At 42.0% G+C, this 21658-nt stretch overlaps 1 protein-coding gene across 2 annotated transcripts in view; it reads left to right on the top strand.

Annotated features, from left to right (window-relative positions):
• The window catches only part of LOC115462769 (zinc finger protein 501-like), a 32421-nt gene extending 13620 nt beyond the window's left edge, over positions 1-18801 (top strand). The window contains exons 2-5 of one of the 2 annotated variants that reach the window (XM_030192755.1): positions 5299-5431; positions 16722-16835; positions 17308-17342; positions 17514-17603. In XM_030192755.1, the coding sequence (XP_030048615.1) occupies positions 5299-5431; positions 16722-16835; positions 17308-17342; positions 17514-17528 (297 nt within the window). In that variant the 3' untranslated portion in view covers positions 17529-17603. Of the gene's footprint in view, positions 1-5298; positions 5432-16721; positions 16836-17307; positions 17343-17513 lie in introns of both variants that reach the window. The other variant, XM_030192754.1, reaches the window with a different exon arrangement.
• The last annotated feature ends 2857 nt before the right edge of the window (positions 18802-21658 follow it).

Raw genomic sequence — 21658 nt, 5'->3', positions numbered from 1 at the left:
CATGACCACATATAGGGAGGCAAAAGTTTGCTCTCTATCTCCACCTGCTGGTAGATGGACACAACCCACCAGTCTATGGATTGATCAGCTATGATTAATGGAAAGAAAATTATCAGGTATGATTATACATAATTTTACCATCCTCTGATATACATCTGTTCCTAATTGAATTGTGTAGGCCTCAAATTGGTGAACATTTTACATCAAAGATATCTGACTAGATAATATAAAACTCACATAACAAAGAAGGAACCAATCAAATGGAGTTTCAACTAGAGTCCAGAATGCTGGGCGCAAGAACCATAATGCTAGAGAACTGGTATTAACATGAAAACATGACAGCAGATAAAGACCAAATGGCCATCCAGTCTGCCCATCCTCCGTAACCACTAACTCTTCCTAAGGGATCCCATATGCCTGTCCCATGCTTAAATTCTGACACAGTCCTCGTCTCCACGACCTCCACCAGGAGGCCATTCCATGCTTCTACCACTCTTCCCATGAACGAATACTTTGTTAGATTCCTCATAAGCCTATTTCCTCTTAACTTCATCGTATGCCCCCATCATTCCAGAGTTTTCCTTCATTTGAAAAAGGCTCACTTCCTATTCCCTTGAGATATTTAAACGTCTCTATCATATCTCCCCTCTCCCTCCTCTCTTCCAGCGTATACGTGTTGAGGTTCATAAGCCTGTCTCTGTTTGTTTTATGTTCAAAACCACTTACCAGTTTTGTAGCTGCCCTCTGGACCGATTCCATCTTGTTTATATAATTCCGAATTGCAGACAGTACTCTAAATGGGGCCTCACCAGAGATTTATACAAGGGCTCTATCACCTCTTTGTTCCTGCTCGTCATCCCTCTCCTTATGCACCCAAGCATCCTTCTGGCTATGACCCTCACTTTTTCTACCTGTTTGGAAACTTTAAGTTCATCAGACATAATCACCCCCAAGTCTTGCTCTTCCTTTGTACACAGAAGCACGTCACCCCCTATATTGTACTGTTCCCTCGGATTCTAGTAACCCAAGTACATGACTCTGTATTTTTTAGCATTAGATCTTTGTTGCCAAATATTGGACCATTCCTTAAGCTTCGCTAGGTTCTTCCTCATGTCATCCACACTTTTCGGGGTGGACACCCTGTTGCAGAGTTTGTAATCTGCAAAGAGACAAACCTTACCAGACATCCCTTCCGTAATATCACTCACAAAGATGTTAAAAAGATCCAGCCCCAGGACCTATCCCTGCGGTACTCGACTGACAACATCCTTTTCTTCAGAGCAAGCCCCATTTACCACTACCCTGTGTCTCCTTCCATTCAACCAATTTTTAACCCAATCAGTTACTCTAGGTCCCATACCGAGGGCACTCAATTTTGTTTTTCAGTCGCCCCTCCCATTTCCAACTGTTTGGTCACCCATTCGAAGAAGTCTGACACAACCTGCCACTAGCGAAGCCATGCTGCCTCAGGTCCTGCATTCCATTCAGTTCGAGAAACCTCACAATCCTTCGGTTTAGTAGCATTTCCATTAGCTTACTCACCACCGAGGTCAGACTGACAGGTCTGTAATTCTTCCTTACTTCCACTCTTGTGCAAAGGAACCACATTCGCCCTTCTCCAGTCCTCCGGGACCACTCCAGTTTCTAAGGAAGCATTGAAAAGGTCCGTCAGTGTAGCCACCAGAACCTCTTCGAGTTCCTTGAGCACCCTTGGATGTATTCCATCAGGCCCCATCGCTCTGTCTACTTCTAGTTTAGCTAGCTCCTCACGAACACAGTCCTCTGAGAATGGGTCTTGGTCTACCATACATCCATCCCCATTTGCATTTGTTTTCTGCAGTCCTACCCCGGCCTTTCGTCCATGAACACAGAACAGAAATAGTTGTTAAGCAAATCAGCTTCCACATATTCCTCCTCCTTAGCTTTCAGCCTCACAATGTTATTATGGCCCTTCCTCCTGTCACGTACATATCTGAAAAACGTCTTAACATGAAAAAGGGGGGAAGAAGTGATTTATAGTAATAGAAAAAACCTCACATGCAGTGGAACCTAAATACATGACTCACATCCTGAAACTTACTTGGGCTTATCCAGGAAATATCTTAACTGGGAGGGCTGAAGAATGCATAAACTTTATTCTAAAACCAAACCATACATTTACAGGGAAATCTGAAAGTAAAGGTGCTTTTAAATCTTAAACCCCAGATCTATCTGTTCCTTAATGTCAGCAGCAGGAGAATCCAGGAACTGGTGGGTTATTTCCATCTACCAGCAGGTTGAGACAGAGATAGATAAACTGAAGGCAATGATACCAGATGGTCAGCTCCTCCATCAGTTAGCATATCTCTTATCTCCAGCAGGTGGTGGGCGGGTTCTCATCAGCTTCTGGATTCGAAGTTGCTGGGGGATTCTCCTGGGCAGGTGACCAGTTGAGATGGGGTGGTTGGCCGACGGTGCCTTCTTTAGAGGCATACCTAGGTTTCTGGGTCCCTGCCTTACCCCGATATCTCCTTTCTCCCAGTGCCTGGTTTGGCTTTCTGTGGCTGAGGTTTCCTTCCTTACAATTGAAAAAAAACAAAAACAAAAAACACTTCAGAGAGTTACATAAGTATTGCCATACTGGGAAAGACCAAAGGTCCATTGAGCCCAGCATCCTGTTTCCAACAGTGGCCAATCCAGGTCACAAATACCTGGCAGATCCCAAAAATGTACAAAACATTTTATACTGCTTATCCCAGAAATAGTGGATTCTCCCCAAGTCCATTTAATAATGGTCTATGGACTTTTCTTTAGGAAGCCGTCCAAACCTTTTTTAAACTCCGCTAAGCTAACCGCCTTTACCACATTCTCCGGCAACGAATTCCAGAGTTTAATTACACGTTGAGTGAAGAAACATTTTCTCCGATTCGTTTTAAATTTTCTACATTGTAGCTTCATTGCATGCCCCCTAGTCCTAGTATTTTTGGAAAGCTTGAACAGACGCTTCACTTCTACCCGTTCAACTCCACTCATTATTTTATAGACCTCTATCATATCTCCCCTCAGCCGCCTTTTTGCCAAGCTGAAGAGCCCTAGCCGCTTTAGCCTTTCCTCATAGGGAAGTCGTCCCACCCCCTTTATCATTTTCATCGCCCTTCTCTGCACCTTTTCTAATTCCACTATATGTTTTTTGAGATGCGGCGACCAGAATTGAACACAGTCAGTCAATCTCACAGTCAGCCGCTTAGGTGCTGACCTGTGTGAGTAGCGCCTGAACAACAGCCATGGATCAGGGAGCCAGAGGCACTGATCCTTATGGGAGTCCCCACTGTTTCGGGCCTCGCTTCTGTTTTTTTGGATGATTGATGGCCTCTAAGGCAACTATTGCTCGCTGGCTTAAGGAAGCCATCATATTGGCCTACATTTTGGATGGGCAAGCCCCACAAGCTGGTTTGTGGGCTGAGGCGACCTCTTGGATGGAAACATGGGTTTTCCCATTGGAGGAGATTTGTCGGGCATCCCACCATTCGTTTGTTAGGGTGGACTTGGCAACGCATTTTGGAGTAGCGGTGTTGTCCTGAGGGTTGGCGGCTTGCTGCCCTGCTTAAGGAGTGCTTTGGTACATCCCACCAGTTCCTGGCTTCTATCTGCTGCTGACACTAAGGAAGGTAAAATTATGTCTTATCTGATAATTTTCTTTCCTTTAGTTGCAGCAGATGAATCCAAGATCTCTCCTGTTTTTTGGCCACTGCGAGTTCTGCCTTCCTACTCTTTTTTTTTTTTTTTTTTAATCAGTCCGAGGGCTTATTTCCATCCTTTGCTCTTTTTCAGGTGCAGCTGGTGTGTCCTTCAAGGGATTCTACAGATAGGAGACACCACAAATTAGGAAATCTGTTCTTAAGTTTTTGCAACCTGGGTTCTGTTTGCAGTTGCTCATTTGCAACTTTCAGTTGTGAGGAAGGTTTTCCATTATGTGGTGGGTTTTTTGCTACTGCTTTTGAATGTGACATACGAACTGATGGAGGAGCTGACTGTCTGGTGTCACTGCCTTCAGTTTGTCTATCTCTTTCTCCACCTGCTGGTAGACGGATATAATTCACCAGTTCCTGGATTCAGTTGCTGCGACTAAAGGAAAGAAAATTATCAGGTAAGACATAATTTCACCTTATTGGTACTGTTTGTATATTTCAGTCATATTTACTACAGTTAATACATTTCAGGAGGTATCTTTTATTGTTTGTCTTGTTTAGATTGTATCATACACTTAGGGGTATGGGGCTCATTTACAAAAGAGAAAAATGTCCACAAAATGTTGTAAAGCACCATTTGGACAGGTTCCTTCTCAAAATGTCCAAATCGGTATTTTCAGAACCTATTTTGCAGATGTATATCTATGTGTTTCATCTGCAGTGTGTTGGAGGTGTTTCGAAGGTGAGTTAGGGCGTGCCTGTCACTTGGACGTTTTGTAGCCATAGTGGAAGAAAACCTGTTTTTCTAATGAATAAGACACAAAAAGGTGCCCTAAATGACTAGATCACCACCGGAGGGATTCAGAGATATCCCCTCCCACCCTCACAAAAAATGTGAATAAAAATAATAGTACCAGCCTCTATGACAGCCTCGGATGTTATAGCAAGGTCCATTAGAGCAGAATGCAGGTCCCTGGATTAGTCTAGTGGTTGGGGCAGGTGGACCCAGGCCATACTTCCTCTTACCTGTTAACACTTGTGGAAACTGTGAGCTCTCCAAAACTCACCCGAAACCCACTGTAGCCACATACCGATGTTCCTTCACCCACAAGGGCTATTGTAGTGGTGTTCAGTTGGGAGTAGTGGGTTTTGGATGGCTCAGCAGACAAGATAAGGGGGCAACAGTGATATGTATACCTGGGAGCATTTATTTGAAGTCTACAGCGGTGGCCCCCTAGGGTGCTCCATTGCTGTCCTGGGACGTCTGAGGGACCAGTCTGCTAAAAATGCTGGCCCCTCCTACATCCCAGTGGCTTGATTTGGGATGTTTTTAATTTGTGTGGGTTTATTTTTTTAATGTCCTAAAAGATAAACGCACCAAGCACAAAACCTTGTTCAAAACAGTATTAAAAAAAAAAGATATGACGTTTTTCTTGTTTTTGAAAATGGGTATATTTCCTATTTGGATTTGGTACGTTTAGCACAAAACATGCAAAGTCTACTGAAGTGAAGAGAGAAGGGTGATAGGAAGAGGGAAAGGAAGAAATAAAGAAATAGGGTAAAAGAGTTAAGTCATAAAGAATTGTTTGCCTTGGCTTGTAAAATGTTTAGTTCACCCTGTGTCTTGCAGTTTCAGACGCTACTTGCTTTCGAGGATGTGGCTGTGTTTTTCTCGGAGGAGGAGTGGGAACTTCTGGACGAGCTACAAAAAGAAGTTTACAAGAACACCATGAGGGAGAATTATGAAACTTTGCTGTCGCTGGGTAAAGAGGTTTTTTGCTTCCTAATGTTTGATTTTTCCCTGCTACTTACTGAGCAAACAACAGAAAGTTACTGTAGTTAGTTACACCTTCTATGGTTACAGCTGGGTTGCTTTATTCTGAAGGCTCATCTCTTTCGAGATCCATTTAATGTGCGTATTTAACCTGCTCCTTTCTAAGATATTCTAGCATTAGCATAGAGAAGGAATTGTGCTTTTATCTTTTTTCCTTTAGGTTGACGGAGTTCCTTTCAGACAATTGTCCAGACTTTTTATATAATAAAACTACTCCACTTTGATAGTTTTCCCTCAAAGAAAATAACCTAAACCTTTATTAATAAATGCCAGTAGATCATTCTACACACTGCTTTCAGCCTTACTGGATAGACGATTAACATAATAATAATTAAGGAGGGAGCTTAATTATTTGAATCCTGATATTTGTCCCAAAAACACGTGGCAACCTTATTTACATTATGAAAAAAACTTTGTAGTAGACCTAAGCAGCCCTTTATTAATCCAACAGTATCCACAGTCTCTCCAGCAGTGTTGAACTCTCACAGAAAGATAACGTGAATAATCTCACACAGACATTTTTAAAATATTCAACAACTGCGCCAAACTGCCATAACTATTCTGTACTCTTTGCTGCTTCTTTATCTTCCTCGCTTTGGGTTCTCATGCAGCGCAGGTGTTAGGCTTCTTTTTAATTTGTTTTGCTGCCTAGAGCAGAAACTAAGCACTAGATACAGCCAGTACTATGCAAAAGAGGGTCACAAACCACTACTTTAAGATCAAATAGTCAAAATATACAAAATAGTGGTAAACAGGAACTGCACAACTCAGTATGAGAAGGATATAGGCCTCATTGAACACAGGTTGTATCTTGGGTTATTCGGTGTCTTATGGAACATCCCACTCCAGGCCACAAGATTTTGATCATTTATTGAAGTCAAAAAGGCACCTGGTGGTGGTTCTGATGATGAGCGATCTGTTTGGAGCATGGGAAGACTCCAGAAGCAGGCAGGAGAGTCCTGCTGAAATGCTAATTAGTCGTTAATGTGGAGTGCTTGCAGTGAACAATATTTGTGAACATCGAGTCAAGACAGAATGGACGGCTGTTCCCATGAATTGATCTAAGTACTGTATTTGATCACAGTTGTTTTTGTGGAAATATTTATTTGAAGTTGTTACTGATTATTTTAAGTTTATTTGAGAAGAATAAATGATCAAAGATCTTGTGGCTTAGGGTTGTGTCTTGGAATGGGATTGTCCCATAAGAGACCTAATAACATAACATAAAATATTTTATTCTTATAGCCCTTGCAGATCAAAGCAGATTACACATAAAGAGACTGGACATCCCTGGAAATACAGTAAGAAAAGTAATTAATTCACTCATCTCCTTCCATAGTTCCTAAATAAATAAGTCTTAAGCAAGCAATCGTCGAAAACGTACTTAATTTGACTCCTGAATTAGGAAAGAGGAAACTTCTCTGCCTAATTTAGCTGCCTGAAAAGAAAGCAGATAATCTATACGTTTCTTTCTAGCCCTTCATTGATGGAAAGGAAAATAAACTTATAAACCTGGAAGCACGAACAAGGTTTGACAAAATAAAAGATCGAATCAGATAAACTGGAGCTAGACCATAATAACCCAAGATATAGCCTTTGTTTAATGAAACTGATATCTGGGAGCACTCAGGTCACCAGTTCAAGTCCTGCTGTATCTGTCACAAGGGAGTGATAGGGAGAGTAGATGGCATGGATGGGCAGACTGGATAGGCCATATGGTATTTATCTGTGTGATACCCTGAGTGAGGATTGAGGGTGGGCCAGCGTAAGAACTCAGCCAGACAACTGGGTATGAACAAAAGTATTTATTTATTTATTTATCTGAGGCCTGTTACTTCACAGGGCCAGGAACATAAGTTGGAAAATTTAAAACGAATCGGAGAAAATGTTTCTTCACTCATCATGTAATTAAACTCTGAAATTCGTTGCCAGAGAATGTGGTAAAGGCGGTTAGCTTAGCGGAGTTTTAAAAAGGTTTGGACGGCTTCCTGGGGCGTAGCCAGACAATAGATTTTGGGTGGACCTGGGCAAGAAGTGGGTAGGCACCAAGTTCTCCTCCCCCCCCCCCCCCCCCCCCCCCCCCCCCCCACCACCACCAAAAAAATATGTCAGCTGGCAGGAAAATGCTTCTTTCCACTTTGGGAGTCTGAAGCAGGCATGCACTGAAAACTGAGCATGCGCATGTTCCAGTATCGTGGAGAGTAGCATTTTCATTGCCATCAGGGGGAATTCTTCAGGTGGCAGAGCTTGGGATCCCCACCAGCTACCACTAAACGTGTGCTACTGTTGGGTGGGCCTGAGCCCTAAGTGGGTGGGCCCTGGCCCACCTGTGGCTACGCCACTGCCATAGACCATTATTAAATGGACTTGGGGAAAATCCACTGTTTCTGGGATAAGCAGTACAGAATGTTTTGTACTTTTGGGGGATCTTGCCTGGTATTTGTTTTTTTAATTTCAAATGTATTTATTAAGTTTTCAAAAAATATACAAATAAAAGAAATACAGTCCTAACCAGGATGTCATAAAACGTTCTATACAGTGCAATATCCTTAAATATAGAATGTTATTACAGACGGTTAAAGAAGAACAAAACAGACAGGTTTCCTTATCAAGGAGTTAATTCACTGTTGAAGTTTGACAAAATGTGGCTACTTGTTCCCACGTTTTATTAAATACCGGTAAAGAATTGGTACGTTCAGCTAGTAACCACTCGCCTCCACCTACCCTCCTCTCTTCCTTCCTGTACACATTAATTGATTTGATTTGCTTACTTTCTTGTCTATTAGATTGTAAACTCTTTGAGCAGGGACTGTCTTTCTTCTATGTTTGTGCAGCGCTGCGTACGCCTTGTAGCGCTATAGAAATGCTAAATAGTAGTAGTATTCATATTTAAAAGTCATACATACAGTAGCCCACCAAAAGCAAAAAGAAACCAGTTTATGGTTTTTCCAATTTTTTATAATAGTAGAGATTGCTACCGCTAATAATGCATCAAATAATTTATAGTTACACTTAACTCCTGCTTGTTTCAACTGTCACATTTTCAAGGCAGAACCTGGGTTCGTGAGCCCTTGGGCCACTGCCGAGGAGCGGCAGGCAAAACCACCCCACACCAGAGACAAGGCAGAACTCTGGCAGGGACAGCTAGACTTCACCTGCACTTGACCACCCTTCCCCAGGAGTTGAGCCCTTGGGTGCAGGTGGCCGGCAGGACTTACCGGACAGGGCAGGAACTGGATACCAACTAGGCTGAACAGGGTTAGGACTAAGGGTCAGAGGGGAAAGGAATAAACATGGGCAGCAAGACAGGAACCTGGGCTAGGACTCACAGACAGACAATACTACCCTAGGCAGGAAATGGACAGGCTTAAGGGTCAGGACTGAAAGCTGCAAAGCAGCCACTAAGAAAGGAAACACAGACAGGTAAGAGACAGAACTGAAAGCTGCCAGGCAGCCACTAAACAAGAAACACAGACAACCAAGAACTAGACAGAGAAATACAAACAAGAAACAAGACTGGGAAACAAGCAATACAGTACAAGATAAACTACACAAAAACTAGACTAGAATCAGGCAAGAATCTCAGACAATAAACTGGGCTAGGCAGAAGTGCACAGAGCACTTCAGCATACCAGGGACCTTAGGTGATGCAAAGGCAAACACAGAAGTTTCTAGCCGCATTGAGCCTGCCATGAGTGGGAAAGCGTGGGGTACAAATGTAACAAAAAAAATAAATAAATGAAGCCCATCAGCACCTGAGGCTCAGTTGCAGCAATCTCAAGGCAACTAAGGGTGCTGTTCAGGCACCAAGAAAGACAAGTCTGGCAGCCTGGAAGACCCGGACTGGGCTGAAGCCTGGAAGGGGTAGGGACAGCAAGACAGTCTATGGCAGCCACCGGTTCTGGTCACCAGAGGGCGAGGGGAGCACAAACCAAGAAGCAGTCAGAAAGCATACTGAAGCATAGAGAGGCTCAACATACACAGGTGCAGCACAGTGGAGCAATCAGAGCCATGCTGGAAGCAGCCAGCACACAGAGACAGAGCTAAGTCAGGCAACACACACAGGTGCAGTATAGTGGAGTAATTAGAGCCACGCTGGAAGCAGCCAGCACACAGAGACAGAACTAAGTCAGAAAGGACAGACAGAAGCCAGCTCAGAAGCTGACCCCCAGAAATAAGGTAAGTCTGAGAGGGGTCACAACCACAGACGTGACAACCCTGCAGAACGAAAAACTATAACATGGAATGAAAGAGGGAGATTCAAATGAAAGCGCAAATTCTGTCCCAAACTGATAACCAGAAATCCTGAAGATCTGGGCAAGAAAAACACATATGCTCTAATGTACCTATATCTCCATTACAAGACCAGCACAAATTTGAATATGTAGAATCCACCTTATGTTGTTTAACTGGTTTCCATAATGCTTTATGTGAAAGTAAGAAAAGAGATTGCAATATAGGGGCAGAAGCAATAGGTTTCATAGATTTAATCCAAAACCATTTTTTTTGTTACATTTGTACCCCGCACTTTCCCACTCATGGCAGGCTGAATGCGGCAGGCAATGGAGGGTTAAGTGACTTGCCCAGAGTCACAAGGAGCTACCTGTGCCAGGAATCGAACTCAGTTCCCCAGGACCAAAGTCCACCACCCTAACCACTAGGCCACTCCTCCACTACATAACTTATCAGACATGGCGTGATTAGTGTCCCTTGTCCATATATCTTAAAGAGCCACAATTTTCGAGTGACTAGATGGTAGGAGTACAGAATAAAATTGTGAGGCTATTCCCTTTGTTTTAGTTATAGAGTCAAATATATGAAAAATGCCAGGATTTAATTGTGCATTATAATACTTCCTCAGCCATTTGGCAAGTGCAGACTTCAATTGTAAATACCTAAAATATTGAGTATTAGGCAGGTGAAATTTTTGCATTAGCTTTTTAAAAGAGATATTATTAGTGCCAGAACATAAATCAGTTATACCACAGGAAATCCACTCCTTCCAAATAAAAGAAGAACCAATTTTATATGAGCCATCTGAGAAGAGGACAAGGATATTTCACAAGTAGAATCTAAAAAAATAAGAATCTGTCATAAATAATGGGCCATCAGGTAACTAACATAGTAACATAGTAGATGACGGCAGAAAAAGACCTGCACGGTCCATCCAGTCTGCCCAACAAGATAACTCATATGTGCTACTTTGATTTGTACCTGTGCTCTTCAGGGCACAGACCGTATAAGTCTGCCCAGCACTATCCCCGCCTCCCAACCACCAGTCCCGCTTCCCACCACCGGCTCTGGCACAGACCGTATTAGTCTGCCCAGCACTATCCCTGCCTCCCAACCACCAGCCCCGCCTCCCGATCTTGACTAAGCTCCTGAGGAACCATTCCTTCTGCACAGGATTCCTTTATGCTTATCCCACGCATCTTTGAATTCCGTTACCATTTTCATTTCCACCACCTCCTGAAAATGAAAATGGTAACGGAATTCAAACACGCGTGGGATAAGCATTTGAGATACAACGACCAGAACTATGGCGGAAGATGACAATAAAGGTAGAAAGTCTAATGAAAGAGGATGAACCATCTTTTGATCCAAAAGAAGCCATGCAGGAGCAGGCACACTAGAACAATTAAGCCATGCTACTACTCCATTTAGTAAAAATGCCTGTTGATATAAATAGAAATCTGGCAATTTCAGACCTCCTAAATTGCGTGGCATACGTAATTTAGATAATGAAATTCTAGCAGGCTTATTTTTCCATAGAAGAAATAATATTATCTAAAACCTTAAAAAAGGACTTAGGAAATTGGAACGGAAGCATACTCATTATATACAGAATATGTGGAGCAATGACCATTTTTATAGTCTCAATTCTCCCCCATCAACTAAGATGCAAGGGAGACCATATAGTACAGGTGTCTCGAGTATTTTTCAAAAGTAAATTCATATTGATTTTGATTGTGTCTTCCCAAGAGACCCCAAAAAAGACTCCTAGCTATTTAATTTGAGTTGGACACCATCTTACAGGGAAGGCTGTTATTTGTGATTTATTACAATGTATGTTCAAGGGCATTAATTCAGTTTTTGACCAATTAACTTTATATCCAGAAAGAGAACCAAAGTGTTTCAACAAATTGGCTAGAAAAGGAAGAGATGTTTCTGGATTAGAGATATACAACAGGATATCATCTGCTTACGCAGAAAGTTTAATTGAAGTATTCCCAACAGGAACACTCTGGATTTCTGGCTGACTTTTAATAGCTATGAGAAGAGGTTCTAATACCAGGAGGAATAGTAAAGGTGATAAGGGGCATCCTTGCCTAGTGCCTCTATAGAGAGGAAACGAGTCTGAAATTGAAGAATTTATCAAAAGTTTAGCAGTCGGTGATGAATACAAAGCAGATACCATATCAATGGTTACCAAAGTTAAACCATTTCAAAACTTGGAATAAAAATGGCCATTCAACATAATCAAACGCCTTTTCAGCGTCTAAAGAAATTACACAAGTTGGAATGTCAAGTTGTTTAGACAGGTGTAATATATGACTAAAAACTAGAATTGTCTGATCCATTTCTATTAGGCACAAAACCATTTTGTTCAGGAGCAATTAAATGACCAATTACTGATGTTAACCTATTAGCCAATACTTTTGCAAATATTTTAGTCATAATTTAACAAAGATATAGGACGGTAAATACCGGCCAAATTCTAATAGGGCATGGCGTTTTCCCGCCAGAAAAATTACCAGATGGAATTCTGTGTGCTGTTTCTATTTCAAAAGAATGCTGAAAAGAGATCTTCAGTAGCTTTGGGATAAATTCCTCAAGAAGTTTAATGGGATTTTCCCCCTCTGAATGCTCTGGAAGACCTAGCAGACTGATATTGTTCCGACGCTGTCGATTCCCTGCATCGTCCATGGCTAGTTGCATATCCTGCACCATTTTAGTAGCACATTGAAATACTAGGGCCTGATCTTCCATGCAGCTAAGGCATTGTTCTAATTGATCAATTCTTCCTTCAAATAAATCAAGACGCGGATTGATGCAAGCCACCTCTGCCTTGATAAATTTTACATCTGAAGAATTCTCAGAGAGCATTCCAGTTATCGAGATGTTGCACCATTATTAAAGCAAAAGTAGCAACAACGTCAGGCTTGAATCTTGTAACTTTCTCCGGTGATGATAGATCCGGTTTTGATCATTTAGAGCTGGAACCCATTGTAAGAGTCGACTCACTCTTCGATTGTTTGCTAGTAGCCATTAATGAAGTGTTATTAAGCAAATATATACTTCTTATTTGTAGAAAAAGAAGGTTAAATCATGTTATTAAGCCATGGAGGTGAGGAGCTCCTTAATCATGCTGCCATTCTTTAACCGCTCTCTAGCGCCCCCTTGCCAGGTATTTGTGACCTGGATTGGCCACTGTTGGAAACAGGATGCTGGGCTTGATGGACCTTTGGTCTGTCCCAGTATGGCAATACTTATGTACTTATGCAAAACCTTCCTTTCTCCATTCAATAAACATTCTTAAGCAGGCCTCTGGCTGACAGGCCCAAACATAGTCTGTGGCTGATAGGGCTGCCACACCCCAAACACAGCCTGTAAGTTCTTGGTTCTTCTCCATGGCCCAGGTCTGGCTCCAGCCAGACCTCAAAACAACTTGCAAGTCTCTGTCAAATAGCAAAAGTGGCTTCCCTCAGCCAGGTCACGATCACTGCACATTAGCAGGGGAACCCTTACATTACAGGGTAGCTTCTCTCCTCCTAGGGCCTCTGTATCGGAGCCTTTTTGATCTACTCAGCCTCAGCGCCTTTAGCTCCATCCTGATCTGAGCCCTGCACCACTGATTCAGCAACTGCCTCATCAGACTAGTACCCCCTGCTGCAAGGATGCTGAACTGCATCATCCGTGAGGGCGTGTGCTTCATTATACTATCCACGCCCTCACAATCTGCCTACATTTCTATGGATACCCCTGGGAGAAGAGGCTTCATAAAGAGCCGAGATGTTTTTGAGGTGCTTCATGGGTGGGGGAGATGAGCAGAACTAGCACTCCCACTTGATACTCGGGAACAACATGAGGTGGAGATAAGTTTAGATCTAGTCTTTAGTCAAACACATGATTTGGTGCAAGAATTACATAATAACATAGTAGATGACAGCAGGTAAAGACCTGTACGGCCCATCCAGTCTGCCCAACAAGATAAACTCATTACCTAAGGTATGATGTGATACTTCATATGTATACGATGACAACTGGTCGGCACAAACCAACTCCACTGACTAGCTCGCTGAATAGGACAAAAGATGTAACAAAGTCCTAAACAAAATAACACCGATACGAACTAAAACCGCACACAAACGCAACACGATACTCTGGTTCAACGAAGAGCTAAAAATAGTAAAAACACAATCCAGAACACTCAAACGAAACTGGAGAAAAAATACAAAAAATGAACAATCACTAAAAACATGGAAAGAGATTTTTAAAAAATTCAAATATAAAATACGACAATCCAAAAATAAAATTCTATAAAGAACAAATAGGCACAGACAACAAAGACATGAAGAAACTATACAAATTAGTGAACATTATACTGAACACCAAAACAGTAACAACACTAAACGCAAAACTCCTACATGCAGAAAAACTAGCCAGATACTTTGAAGGAAAAATTACCAACCTACGCAAAAATCTGCATCAGGGAAACATTAAACCTGAAACCTTCATAAACGAACTAGATCCTAACCCAGGGGAATACCCGGCAGACCGTATCTGGACTAACTTCACCCATCTAACTATTGAAACAGTGGCTCACGCAATTAGAAAGTTCTCCACCCATTGCCAACTAGACACCTGGCCCAACAATATCTTGAAGTACCCCCCCACCCCCAAGCGGTTCATCACCAAACTCACGGACCACCTTAATTACATGCTCCAAGATTACCTATTCTCAAGGAACAAAAAAATATTCTATTAACACCCTTCCCAAAAGACATTAAAAAAAAGCAGAAGAAATCACAAATTACAGGCCGATTGCATCCTTAACCCTAACAACCAAGATGATGGAAGGCATAGTGGCCAAACTACTAACAGAATGCCTCACCAAATTCACCATACTGCACGAATCCCATAGCCTCGAACTAATTGATCTACCAATAAGAAACATGATGGAAACAACGAGATCATACCAAACCCTCCACTACCCCAGATGGGCCTGAAATAGAAATCATCATACACCTCCAGCTTCTCCTTTATAGACACCCAACTCTGGAACTCGCTCATGAACAACTACCTAAAACTTCCATTAAAATCCTAAAAACACAGCTTTTCAGGAAGTTCCTCCCCTCTGCATCTGCCTAATCTCAAAAACCACCTAAACATATCGGAAATTACCTCAGAAATGGAGTAAAACAATGCAAACCTCAATCTCGCAAATACAGCCTATTCCCCTCAGACAAACTGTAAACATAAGTCTACGCTAGTACTGATCTTTTGTATTAAGTGCTATATACCAACTAAACTGAAATCTATAACCGTCTCTCTTGTAATACGTAAGCCACGTTGAACCTACCAGTGGGTGGGTAAATGTAGGATACAAATGCAATAAATAAATAAGTAAAAGTACATGTACAAGGGTAAATGTTTTATCCATTACTGGAAGCCTTAATTACTACTAATAGCATTTGTATAGCGCTACCAGACGCACGCAGCGCTGAACACTTGACATAGAGAGACAGTCCCTGCTCAAAGAGCTTACAATCTAGGTAGAACAAATAGACAAGACATAGAACGGGCAAGGGAATTAATGGGTAAAGAGGAGGAGGGCAAATGTTGCGTTTCAGGAAATCTGAGCTGTATCAGGATAGTAACAGAATAACTGGCAGCAAATAATGCCAGCCTGCTCTGCAAGGGGTCTACCTGTGAGACTCCTGGATTACCTCCCCCTTGTGTTTAGGGGTTGTAACTGACACCCCCTCTGTGCTATCTTTTTCTCTCCTTTCTTTGAAGTCTGAAAGTTGTTTTCTCAAGGGGCTGCTGTTTTCATGGAGAAAAGTCAAGGCTGAATGGTAATGAGGATAAATCAAATCAGATTTGTCACCACACATGGTTTCTCCACTTACCTGTTATTCTGAATGTTTTCTTTCTATACCTGATTGCTTAATTCTGTTATGTTATCCATGTTCTTTATGTAATACCAATTGTATCTTTTAACCTGGAATGGCGAATGCCATGACGGAACATTGCAAGCCACATTGAGCCTGCAAATAGGTGAGAAAATGTGGGTACAAATGCAAAGGTAACAAGAAACTCTGGGAGCAACTCCGCTAAATTATGTAAAATAACAACTTGCAAAAATAATGGGTAATAATAATGGATTGCGAGATAAATTTTTCAATAATGGAGAGAAAGAAGACCTCAGACCAGTGACAGTTATTGATCAGTAAGATCACAACAATATAGTCACTTCCATATAATCACTGGTCTTCTGCCAACCTCCTCCCTAAATATTTAATTTGTGCGCTTCAACATATATATAAATGCTGTGTATCCAAATCCGTTTTTTCGGCGGCGTTTGTAGCTTGCTTGGTTTTTTCCACAGTTGGATGTTGCGGGGCTCTCTCTCCCTGATGAAGCCCCAGTTGGCGAAACGGGACCGTTGGGGAGGCCCTTAAGCTAGCAACAATAAAGCTAAGTAGCTGTGGTTATGTTTTGATTTGGATACACAACATTTATATATATGTTGAAGTGCACAAATTAAATATTTAGGGAGGAGGTTGGCAGAAGACCAGTGATCATATGGAAGTGGATAGAAATGCAACAAATAAATAAATAAATCCAACCAGAAATAGGGAGGCTCCAAACCTTCCGGATGAGTTGCTTTTCATTTGTAATACTGGTTTTCTGTAATACTGCTCCAGTGCAGATGAGATTATAAGGAACTAAACCTTGATAATAAAAAAGCAGCATCTATGTCCATCTTTCCATTCAGCTGCAAGAGCAGCATAGCAAGGAGTCTTCTGTGCTCAGCCCCTCACAGCTTCTCATGTCATTACACAAAATTAGAAGCAGAAGGACAAGTGCAGGGACCGTTTTCATGTGCCAGCAGGAACGATGAGTGTGCTGTTCTGTGGATTTAGAACTGAACATTGGCAGGGAGCAGCCACTGATGTCATATAGTCTTTAAAACAATTTGCTTCTCTGTACAGGCTTAACAAATATGAAACCAGAAATTATAGCAAAGATTGATGCGGGGGAGGCGCCATCTGTCCAGAATGCTTCATACCTGGAGAAACGAGGAAAGAAGAGTGCTGCAGGCACAGGTGAGTGATCGGAGGACTGGAAAGGGGTCCTTTGTGGGGAGCTACATTGTGGTTTTATGGACCCTTCAAAGACTTGGTTTCTTTAGGGTCTGGTTGTCTAACTGATCCTACTTGGTGATGTTAGATTTCCATGTCTGTGAATACCTCACATACACATGCAGTTATCCTGACCTTCCTGAGAACTTCAGCAACTTCCTTCCTTTGAACCAGTGCCCACTTAATAGGCTGCGTAGAATCTGGTCACAGGTATCACATCCTCAACCACAACAAAATACTGGTAATCCCCTACCAGGAAATTGATTCAGATGAAGGCAAGAGAGAGTAGAAAAGTGTAATGGACCAAACTGAGATATCTGTTCATGATCTGGCCAATACCAGAAGGGTTTTGGAAATCCATATAAAATCTCTTCAGATGGAGAAACTATCTTTTCAGGAGCTTTTGGTAAATGTTTATATTTTCTCATTTTTGCAGGTTCTGTAACAATTGTCCCACATAACAAAGCACTGGTAAGCACAGGAAATAACGTTTCTTTCTGTCTATCTCTTTCCATCTTTATCCCTTCTGCTTTCTCTCCCTCCAACTCCCTATCCTTCCCGCCCTCTTTCTCTCGCCATGTTCTCCTTTCCTCACCTCTTTCTCCCTCCCTGCTCTTTCTCTCCACTCTCTTTTTAATCCAGCTCTGTGCAGACTGACAAACGACACGAGGAAGCCACAGCCTTCTGTTTGTTCTGAGGAGATACACTCGCCTTTGTCAGCGGAGACAGACAGAGCACAAGCTGTCCAGGGTCAGGAGCGGAGGGAAGGTGTTGGACAGCAGCTGGGAAATGTGAAAATCCTGTACACGCATCTTGGAGAAGGCTCCAGTCCAGGAGCCAGACATCAGGGGCAGCTTGTGCCTTCCTTCACCTCCAGAATTCACAGCTGCCTATACTGTGATAAACACTTCACGCAGCGAGGCCACCTAATCCGGCATCACAGGAGCCACTTGGGCCAGAAACCCTATGGATGCACTGTGTGTGAGAAGAGTTTCAGCTCCAACTCGTATCTTACAGTCCACCAGAGGACACATACAGGAGAGCGACCCTATGTATGCAATGAATGCGAAAGGAGCTTCAGCAGACGCTCAGCCCTAGTTCATCACCTGCGCTCTCACACAGGAGAGAGGCCATATTACTGCACTCAATGCGAGAAAAGCTTCAGTCGCAGAGAGTCGCATGTCGAGCACCAGAGGACACACACAGGGGAGCGGCCCTTCCACTGCTCTCAGTGTAGCAAATGCTTTCGGCACAAAAGAAATCTTGTAGAGCATCTCAAAACCCACACCAGTGACCGTCCCTTCAAATGTAGTGATTGCAAAAAGAGCTTTTGCCAGAGGAGAAACTTCTTGGAGCATCTGAAGCTACACTCAGCAAACAAGCCCCACAAATGCAGAGAGTGTGAGCGCAGTTTTACGAAAAGGTCCCTGCTCCTCCAGCATGAAAGGATGCACACGGGAGAGAAACCGTTCCACTGTACAGAGTGTGAGCGCAGCTTCAGCCGCAAGGAATCCCTCGTGGACCATATGAGCAAGCATACAGGGGAGACACCTTATATCTGCTCCTACTGTGGGCAGAACTTTGGCCAGAAGAGGACTCTTAGATTACATAGGAAAATCCACACAGATTCAGGACCACAAAGCACATATGTGAACAGAACTAGCAGTCTAATCCCACCGCCCATCCAACCAGTGGGTTCTGATCCATAAAGCAATCTCCTCAACCAGAACATCGGCCAACGGAGTGAACGCAGGCCTAGGTTTATTGTTACATACACCTAGCCCTGAATCAGAAACGGACCAAATATGCTTGGATCTGGTTTCCTGAAAATGGAGAGAGAGGCTGAGTGTTCCCCACACATTCTTAGACCTCAGGTTCCTAGATAATATTCAATGCATGTGTTGCCAAAGACAGAAGATTTACAGAATAATGTATATATTAAAACTGACAAAATGGAGTCGCAAATATAAAATGGACTCCAGAAGTGCAGCTGGAATAGCTGACACTGAAAATCTGACATTATAATAACCTTAATAAAAGAATGTACTGAGAACCCTGAGTAAAAAGGGAGTAGAGGCACGGATGTCTCCAGCATGACCATGAGATGAAAGTAAGAACAGAGGTTGGCAAGACATGTGAAACAGGTGTCTGATAGTGCAGCATGAGGGAAAAAAAGGGGAGAGAAAGTTAGACACCAGAAGGTTTGAGATAAACTAGTAACGAGCTAAATGAAATGCAAGGAATGTGTGATGATGCCAGAATTATGTGTATATATGAAAGGAGACATTTGTATATGCAAGCAACTTCTTCTTAACAGGCAACTTCATCTCTGTATTTGATGAGATTGTTCCTAACTTGCTTCCTATGTAATATTCTTGCATAGCCCTGTCATCCAAATGGCAGTTGAATAAAAAGAAAAATTATACAGCATTTTTGCTTTTATTTCTTTATTTTATTCTTTATTCTTTTTTGGTGAAGATACTCAGTAAACAAGTTTAGACGAGGAGGTTTAAACAATTGGCGACCTGCGCGGCAGGACCGTGCACGCACAGCCAATATTTTTTTGGTTCGATTTTTGCATTAAGGTGTCCCGATCTTACGATACTGGCCAGCTCGTGAGAGGTCCACTGCAATTTTCCGATACCTACGGATGTTGATTGATCACCGGTGCATCGGTCTTACGATACTGATCAGCTCGTGAGAGGTGCTCTGCAATCTTCTGATTCCAACGGATGGTGAGTATAAAATATTGACGTCATTCTTAACTCTTTTCTTCACGTTTTAACGCTGCTTTCTTTCTTCCCGCTTTTTTGTTTATATTTTCTTTTATTGTTTATTATTGGATATTATTTACAATATTATTGTACCTGCTGTAAAATGGCTAACATTAACATTGACATAGAAGTACCTGCACAGGATTCTGAATCTAAATATACTTTGTTTGTAGATAGTTCTAGCACATTTACTCCTTTGCAACATGTTATAGCTGCTTTTCCTTTTGATGAAAAACGCATTAAAGATTTACATAAAAAATGGCTAACATATAGCAAGAATAATTCATTTCTGGGTTGGCCTGAGCACGGCTCTTTTGAGAAATCAGTGTTATGGCAGTTGTTGAAATATATTCAGGACAATAAGACAAAGGATTCCTTGAAAAAACATTTGCATGTCTGGAATCTTTTTACTGTTACCGCTGATATGTGGCGGTATGATAAACAACAATGTCAGGATAAAGCTTTTGTAGCTGAGCGGCAGAAAGCCAGGCAGGATAATACATCACACTGTCTCACACCAAGTGCACCACCGTCTTATGAACATAGTACTGCTCCTGGAATATATCCCAATTTAAAAAGTTTAAAAGAAATACAAAAAGAGGCAGAAGAATCAGATAAAACGGCTGCAGGATATGAGCCTTGGGATAGTAAGATTGTCCCGAAGCCGCCAGCAAAGCCAAAGCCACGCGCAGTACCCGTGTGTTCATCACATACTGATACTGACTCTGATCGTCAAACTGAAGATGAAGTTTGTTCTAAATCTGAGTCAGACTTAAGAAAGAAAAAGAAATCTGTAAGTAGAAGAGGGAGGGAGCAGGTTGACATTGAATTAAAAGGTGTTTTTACAATGAAAGGAGAAATGATACAACAAAAGAACCCCTTGACAGATGATTTGCAAGATCCTGTTGTAAGACCAAAAGATAAGGGAGGAAAAGATGCAGGGAGACGGGATGATACAGAAGGAAATGTCCCAGATAAGGAAGACTTTTTTAAAGGACTAATGTCCTTACTCCCAGTGGATTTTGTACACAAATATGGCCATAAGTTTTGGGATGAAGTGGTCCGGACATATTTAGATAATGATGTTCGTTTGCCTATTGATTCACGGGGTCCGAGTTGCATGGGAGATATCGATAAATTGATAGAAAAAATACGCAGAAGAGGGACAGAATGGTCAAATCAGATACATATTTTGGAAGGTTTAAACCTATGGAAAGGGTTGTTGCAAAATCAGATGTTGGAAACTTTGGAACACAGTAAGAGTTCTGTAGCTACGAATAGTCAATTTCCCATATTTACACGCACAGGGCCATTTGGACAAAGACAGGAAGTATATAAACCTTATAGTCCAGTTGATATTAGTACGTTAGTCAATAAGTTGCCAAATATTCAAAAGGGTGCGCGTATTTGGCTAGAACAGATGGATGCTTTAACAGCGGGAACACAGTTGGCAGTAGGAGATTTTAAAGCCTTTTGTACTGCTGCAGGAGTTAGTCTTGCACAACTTGCGGTGCAGTCTCAGAATCCGGCAATGTTAAACCATACGCGAGATGGTGCGGCATTTGTGGGTAATGCTAGGCGACAACTTACAGGTGCCTTACAGATTATGTATCCAACTGAAATAGATTTTTCTGCTATAACGACCTCTAAATGGAATACAAAAGATGACTTTGCTACACATTTAATGAAGTGTATGCAGATATATAAAGCTCAGACTGGGGATGACCCAGATGTTGCTCCTGCCTCTGCTATATTTTTACATCTATTTTTAGTTACATTACCTATGAACATGAGAAAGAATTTGGATAATGTAGTGGCATTGGCAACTAAACCATGGCCTGAAATCCGTGCTACATTGTTGCATTTTAGTGCCATTCATATTAAAATGCTTGAGACACCCGGAAAAGAGCAGCAGAAATTGTCAGATAAATTAGTGGCCATGCAGATTAAAGAAATTGAGGATAAAAAGGTACAGAAAATTAGTAAAGAGCAACGACAGCCTGTTTATTATAT

Source organism: Microcaecilia unicolor, chromosome 2 (genome assembly GCF_901765095.1).
Source record: "Microcaecilia unicolor chromosome 2, aMicUni1.1, whole genome shotgun sequence".
In the NCBI taxonomy this organism is placed as follows: Eukaryota; Metazoa; Chordata; class Amphibia; order Gymnophiona; family Siphonopidae; genus Microcaecilia; species Microcaecilia unicolor.
This window is presented reverse-complemented; position numbering and strand designations above follow the sequence as displayed.